Here is a 7,704-nt window from a genome sequence, read left to right on the forward strand (position 1 = left end):
TTTTGATTTCATCAGTTATTTTCTGTTGTATTTCAGTACCAGGCATGCTGGAATATGAAAGTCTTCAAGGAATTTCTGGCTTGAAACCTACGGGGTTCCGTAAACGTTCTTCCAGTATAGATGACACGGATACCTACACTATGACCTCTATCTTGCAGCAGCTCAGCTATTTTTATAGCACTATGTGTCAGAATGGCTTGGACTCTGAGCTCCTAAAGCAGGCAGTGAAGCAGCTTTTCTTTCTGATTGGAGCTGTCACCCTCAATAGTCTCTTCCTCCGCAAGGACATGTGCTCCTGTAGAAAAGGAATGCAGATAAGGTAAAGCCAGTAAAGTTTCAACAAGCCTGAGAATGAATTTTTAACACTTGTATGTAATGTCCTTTACCTCTGAGTCACTGGATATTCTGTGACCATTCTGCTGGTAGTAGCCAGTTGTTTTTACTTCTTTTGGAAAATCAAATCTTCATATTTTGGGCTGAGCTTTCTCAACGTGACAACTATAAATTATTCTTTCCATGGAAACACTAGTGGAGGAAAAGACAGAGAAAATTACAGTCTGAAGCTTAAAGTCAGGCATGGTTAGGATTCTTTCCATGCTAGCTCATCCGTGATGTGACCAACAGTATTTTTAATTCTTTCTTACCACAGTGAACAGGTGCAGTGTCCCAGGGCTGGCAGGGATACAAAAGCTGACTTGCATGTTTCAAGCTCTGTGATGAGACAGGCACTGGGACAGAGCCTTGGAGGGTGTAGATTGAGCATCACCCCTCCTGTTGCAAGCATCAAGGAAACATGCTCCTAAGTGTTTGCAGAAAAAACAGTGCATTTGTTTTCCATGAGTCAGTCTGCAGGCTCAGGGGAAAGAAAATCAGTAAAATCTTGGCCCATCTAGGAACATTATTAGGAGAAAGCTGCCCATCCTTTATAAGCCTGGCCCTGCTTTGTAACAGCAAAGATTATTCTCATTTCTTGTACATGCTCAGTTGCAAATAAATGTTTTAATGCCACACAGTGCAGTAGACAATGCCACTATATGTTAGTAATTTTCTGGAAGCAACAGCTACACTAATAACTTGCTTTCTATTAGCCAAGCTTTAAAAAATAGACAGTGAAGAAAAAATAAGAATTGAAATATAACAAGGATTTAATTTATAGTTAAATAAGCTATTAATTGTTTGAATTTTATTATCTGCAGGTATTATTTTTAACTTAAAATATATTAATTTGAAAACAACCTTAGAAGAATCTTTCTTCCTTAGCAGTCTTCAAAGTAACTTGCTTGTCAAGTTACTTGGAAGAGTACATTTCTGTTCTTTGTTCATGGTTTAACCCAGATGTAATATCAGCTACTTAGAAGAATGGCTTAAGGACAAGAATCTTCAAAGCAGCAATGCCAAAGAAACTTTGGAGCCCCTGTCTCAAGCAGCCTGGCTCCTTCAGGTTAAAAAGATCACAGATGATGATGCCAAGGAAATATGTGAACACTGCACATGTCTTTCTACTGTGCAGGTAATGAACCATCTGTTTTCTTCTGGCAGCACTGATTGCAGAATCTTAGCTATCTAACATAATTTGTTGCAAAAAACCATTGGACTTTCATTTCATAAAAGTAGCATTCCTCAGCACTCCACATCATCACTTGTTAAAATGAAATTTTAACTCCTTATTCCTGATTGTTTTGAGCACTTTAACTGCTCCCGTGGTGAATGCTTCCCTGCTTTGTTGTATCCCACAGTTTTGTTCCACAATGTATTTTTTTTAGTCTGTCACAGGGTTTTTTTATTGTTTCTCTTAATCAGTTCAGCTTTTTCTACATCTTCTTGATCTGCTGACACCTCTGGAAATGAGTCATAGCAATCATCATATATGTAACAAGTCAGTAGGTGACAAGTCAAAAATCTCTCTATTGCAAAATGTTTTACTGAGACTTTAATTAAATATCAGTTAGAATGTCATGATAATACTTTCTTCTTTTTGTCCTCTCCCTTTTTGTGACACACTAAAATAGTCTTTTGTAATTTGAGCAGATAGTTAAGATCCTGAACTCATACACTCCAATAGATGACTTTGAGAAAAGAGTGACTCCATCGTTTGTTCGGAAGGTCCAGGTAAGAGCTGCCACTGCTGTTTCCATATTCAGCTCACAGGGTACTTCACACACATGAGTTTTGATGCTTTACTGTTGTATTTGGCCTTTACATCACATTATTGCTAAGTAGCTCATCTTCTAGACTCTTGAAAGTGATGCAAGCAAATCTGCTTAACATCATGGAAAAGCAAGATTTGCCATGGGAAGAAAGCAATGTACTGGCTTTCCTTTGATTCTTAATTCATTGTTTTCACACTCTTTCTGTTCTCATTTCAGGCTATGCTAAACAACCGTGAGGATGTTCCACAGCTGATGCTTGATACCAAGCATCTCTTCCAAGTGACGTTTCCTTTCACCCCCTCTCCACATGCTTTGGAACTCATACAAGTCCCCAGCAGCTTCAAACTTGGCTTTCTCACGAGGGTTTAATAAGACCAGTGAATTGGTATTTCCTCAGAGACTCTGTAAAGACAGCAGACTGTCATGGTTTATTTCACCAGCTGCTGGGTAGTATGGCAGAGTGCAGTGAATTAAGCTGTTAAAAACTTGTTTGTTGGTCAAGACTTGAAGTGTAGGAGGAATTTTGTCTTGTTATTTCCTTCTCCCTTTTCTTACCTTTCTTCCTTCATTTCAGTCCTACAAGAGTAACTTTATATCATCACTTGGACACAAAGCTTACCATAGAGTTTTTCCTCCATACCCAACAAGAAAAGCATTTATCTGACAAGTTTGCATTGCTGCCCTGTCAGCAGCAGTCAGAGGGGAAGACTGGCATGTGATAGATGTTACTGCTTTACAATTTTCTTTGCCTTCACTTCCTCTAATGAGAGGGGTTTTTTTCTTCCCAAGGCAATTTTGTTCTTTGCCTTGATATATTTGAGACTGGCTTTCACCTTTCTGCGAAGAGGGGAACTGAGATCAATCTAAGAGAATGGCTGTTACAAACCCACAATGTCTTTTTGTAGGCAGGCTGGCTCGGCTCTCTGAGTGCTGGACTGCAGCTCAGACACTCTGCACAGCTCCTTGGCCAGAGCAGGGACTCAGGTGCTCGTCTTGGAGACAGGTTTCAGTTCTGTTCTCTGCAGTGCCAAGTTTGCATTCAATATCAGTTATTGTAATAGAAAAGTTAGATATAAAATTCATGCTATGATCCAGGTTTGAAGTGCAAGCTTGGTCCTCTAAAAGGCAGGAGTCATCTCCTGGTTTGGTTCCATCTGCAGTGCAATGTATTTCAGAATACACACTGAGTATGCACACATCACCTTTCTGCCTTTCTCATTTTGCTGGTTTCCCTCCTCCAGTCCAGAGGCTGAACAGGAGCAGGTACAGCAACTTTGGTCTGGTGTTTATCACAGGCCAAGTTTAATTCCTTACATTTCACCCTTACTTACATAATTTCAGTTGCAGGATCCTTAAATGCAGAAATGGTCTCCTTTCTGCTTTGTTTCAGCCTTCTCCCTGTGGTCAGGGAGTAAAACATACCTTTATTTAGTTCTGGACCCTGTCAGAACAGCAGGGGAAATAGCATTCACCTCACCACAAGGTTGACTGTCCTTAAATAGGTAACTACTGCTGGGTTTCTAGCTACTCTGTTTGCCATTGTTATTAGAATCAAGTACTAAAGCTCTGAAATAGCTAAAGGATTATCATGAATTGAGTTAATTTAAGGAACAATTTCTTTGATTTTTTTTTTTTTTTTACTTTTACTACAGTGTTAGTACTTGTTTAATTTCACAAACAACCTTTAAGTGTAAAGAGGGAATCATTCTTGCTATTTAGTGTTCCTGGTGCTTACCATGTACAGTGTCATATTCCTCATGATATCCACAGAGATATAGTCAAAATATATGAAGGAAACAGTTTGTGGTTTGTTTGATAACAATAAAAGCTGTACAAAAGATCACAGATGTAGGTAGACTATTTTAACATATTAAATAAAGTAGTTTTAAATCTGTAGTTCTTTGTGTGATGCAGTAGTTAGGTTTTCAGTATGGAATCCCTTGAAAGAAGTTACTTGGAACTATGTGAACATTTGTGAGTGCTGTCAGTCTTGTACTGCACCAGAAACATTTATTTAATTTAGTTGCTTTGCTGTAACATTGTGTCTCTTCCTGTCAGCATTGTGTGCTGTCCTTGGCTCCTCATGAATTTCTGGAAATAAAACTATTTTTAATGGAAGCAACTTTTGTTGCTGCAAATTGTGCACAGCCTTTTTTTGCAGCTCCTGGAGCAATGTGTCTGTTACCTGGGCTGACGTGAGGAAAATCACAGCCCACTCTTGCATCCACATCACAGAGAAGTGTCAAGCTGCATGTGCTGTTGTGGCAAAAATTGTTGATCAAGGAAAACTGTTCTGACAATTTGATGCTTTGTTACTTTGAGAGCTTTTTGTGGAGTGTGCTATTAATGCTGTGTATGCAAACAACAAGGTATATTTTTAAAACAAAATTTAAAATTATCTGGCTTACTGTATGCTCTCAGAACTTATCTTGCTTTTGCTGATATTAATGCCTTCAGACAGAATTTGAGTGCAAAACTATTTTGTTCTCTGTTATTCTTCTGATTATGAGGAGCAGTTTTAGTGAAGGGCATGAGTGAGTTTAACTTTCCTAGGATGATGCTAAAGGAGAGAGGTATTTCATTCAACTGGGAAAGTGTTGAATGGTGATCCTTACTGCAGTGGGGAAGCACTGAAATGGCTTATGGAGAGATGTGTAAGATGCTTTTGGCATTTTTGGATGTGTTTAGACTTGTGACTCCTGCAGTTTCTGGGAATAGAGCTCAGCAGCACAGGTGGTCCCTTTGAGTTCTGTGCTCCCATAATATTCTAATAAAAAATCATTAGGACTGGTTACTTTTACCCAAGTCTCTACTAGGCTGAGGTGAGGTTCTCTCTTTTTTCCCTCAGATCCTCTTGACTACCAAATGTGAAATCTAAAGGCATTAATTCAGTGCCTTCCATAGTATCTTAATAATAGATGTGACCTTTGGCAGTTCTTAAATTTTTTTGACATGTTTTCATAAATATCCCAAAAATTCAAAGAGTGCGAGAAAAGTAGCAATTTTTAATCCTATTGACTTGAAATTTACTGTCTTAGAACAGGAGAATTGTAGAAGTATAACAAAGGAAGAACCAGCAGGTACAATACTCAATTTGTTAGACTTGTAAGGTTTGGTTTTTTTTTTTTAATATGAGATAATATTGGCAGTGCTGTTTGTCAGAATACCAAGTTGATATTTGGAAAAATCAGTTGTCAGTCATCTCCCTGGTATATTTCAACTTTAATATTTGTTAACAAGCAAATACTTGTTTACAAATAAACCATAAATAAACCTGCTGTATAGACCAGGTAGGCAAGGTCTGGCTTGCCTAATAGTTTCTGTTCTTTATTCTGTGTTCTAAAAGAGGGCAGTTAAAATAAAGTCATTATCAGTAATCCCCAGTATGTAACTGATCTGAGGTGATGCAACTGGAGAGGCTGAGCTTTAAATACCTTTAAGTAGAATTAATAGGAAGGTTGTCTTTCTATGTTAGCAGCTGCACAGGGCTTACTTAGCCATCTTGAGAATCTCCAGGTTCTTGCTCTCTGAAAAGGTGGGTAATTTTTTTTATTTTTATTTTACAAGATTCATTGTACAGAATTTCTCTGTAATAATACATTTCTTAATGATTCACCATCTTTAAATTTCTAATGTAGCTTTAAAAACCTGGTAAGGTTAAAAATGCAGGCTACAGTGCTAGAACTTGTAATGATTTTAGACTTTTTTGCTTTAAATATCTGTGAAAAGTTGTCACAGTGATGGATTTGTATACTATGCCAGGAGTAATACTGCTTTTTAATTATTCCAAAATTTTGGTTTGGAACTTTGGCTTCTCTTGTAGTAGAATTTTGTAATGTGTCAAAATCTCATCTGAAGTAAAATACTGATAGCAGATGTGATTCCTCCTGTACATTACTCCAGCGAATTCTCATATTTTATCAAAGATTAATTCTGCCCAGTGTATTTATTCCAAGCCTAATAGATCATTGTCAAAAGTGTCTGGAGCTACTGATGACATTTCATTCAAATAAGATCAGTGGTTCCTCAGGGATCACTAACTCTGAGAACCTTGGAATAACAGGTTATTCAGTTGTCAATGTCCAGTTTTAAGGATCTAGGAGAGCTGAGCCCAGGCACTGCAGGCATTTTACAGCACTGAGAAGCTCCCTGGAAAGGGTGGCAGCTTGAGGTCTCAGGTTAACATTTGCAAAACAATACATTAAAAGCTTCAGGCCATATTTGCTGCTTTTCATCAAGTGGAATACAAATCTCCTTGACTGTTGCCTGAAATCTCCATGCAAATTTTAAATTATTACACTGCAGTTCCTTCCAGGACAGATTTCTTCTTCCCACATGTTTTTAGATGAAGTCATGCATCCCCTGGAGACAACACCAAAACTTTTATTGACTTAAAAGTGGGCAGGATTTCTGCATTTATTGTCTTAATTTTCAAATAGTCCACTGAAATATGTAAGAATAAACAGCAGGGTGGAGACAAGTACAGAGAGTAAAGTTTGGTTTGATTTTTGTATAATGTCCATCCAGACAAATTCTAAAATGTCATAGGTCATTGAATTTCTTTTGTTCCATTTAAATCTCTCTTGTGATAACTGCTTCTGATTGTTTACCACAAATTCATTTTTTATGTACAAGTCTAAATATTGTTTAAAACTTCCATTTTTAGAAGAGGGGAAAGGTCTTGTTTTCCCTATGAAAAATGTACAGACAAAAATGACACTGCAATATTATTCTCATTTGTTTGTCTGACTCTCAAGTAGTTTTTGATACTCTGTTGGTAGTGCTTTGATCTTAGAGATGCCTGGCTTGAGAACAAAAGTGGATTTGTAATGACCCAGCTGTCAGTGTGCTTGAAGCATCACTTTCTGCTCAAACAGCATATTGGTCATAATATTTTGTAGCTGCTGCTGACTAAATCCTAGGTCATATTTTCAGCTTTAAAAGTAACGCATAATAATGACTATTTTATAATGCAGTGGAAAAACAAAATTTATTGATCAGCACAGGTTTCTCAGAAGTCCAGCTGTTGCTGTGGATTTCAGGTTATTGTCTGCTGGCAGTGGCTAAGTACAAATTAAAAGTGCTTTCCCACATGTAGTGAACCCATATGCACAGCACATATTGTGATGGTGTGTGTAAATATGTTTTGCTATGTTTTTCTTCATAAAGAAAGACTCTGCAGAGCACATGACTGTCTTGTATATAGTGACAGTTCATCCAGCCCAAGAGATTAGTCACAGAGAGATTATCCAGCCTACAGATGTCTATATACAGCCTAGGCTCCTGAGCTGGCACAGCAGTGGTGGGAAGCTCTGTGCTGGACTTTGTGCATTGTGAAAAATGTGTATTTTGTGATTGGCTTTTTGCAAATATTAAAATGAATATTATATGTCTTATGTTAGAAAGTTATGCTGTATTAGTTTTCTTAAGTAGTATATTAAGTCTAATTTTAGGTTATCACATAATGTTAAAATAGAAACTATGCTATGTAAGATCCTTTTTTTAAGAGAGGACTCGCAGCGAGATAGCAGCCACAGGACACCTAAATCTTTCA

The 7,704-nt window shown here is 37.6% G+C and overlaps 1 protein-coding gene across 1 annotated transcript in view; it reads left to right on the top strand.

Moving 5' to 3' along the window:
- MYO5C (myosin VC) overlaps nt 1-4,268 on the top strand; it is a 34,019-nt gene extending 29,751 nt beyond the window's left edge. Inside the window, exons 38-41 of the mRNA XM_059858326.1 lie at nt 37-319; nt 1,336-1,510; nt 2,029-2,109; nt 2,367-4,268. Coding sequence (XP_059714309.1) covers nt 37-319; nt 1,336-1,510; nt 2,029-2,109; nt 2,367-2,519 — 692 coding nt within the window. The 3' untranslated portion in view covers nt 2,520-4,268. The remainder of the gene's footprint in view (nt 1-36; nt 320-1,335; nt 1,511-2,028; nt 2,110-2,366) is intronic.
- The last annotated feature ends 3,436 nt before the right edge of the window (nt 4,269-7,704 follow it).

Source organism: Haemorhous mexicanus, chromosome 13 (assembly GCF_027477595.1).
Source record: "Haemorhous mexicanus isolate bHaeMex1 chromosome 13, bHaeMex1.pri, whole genome shotgun sequence".
In the NCBI taxonomy this organism is placed as follows: Eukaryota; Metazoa; Chordata; class Aves; order Passeriformes; family Fringillidae; genus Haemorhous; species Haemorhous mexicanus.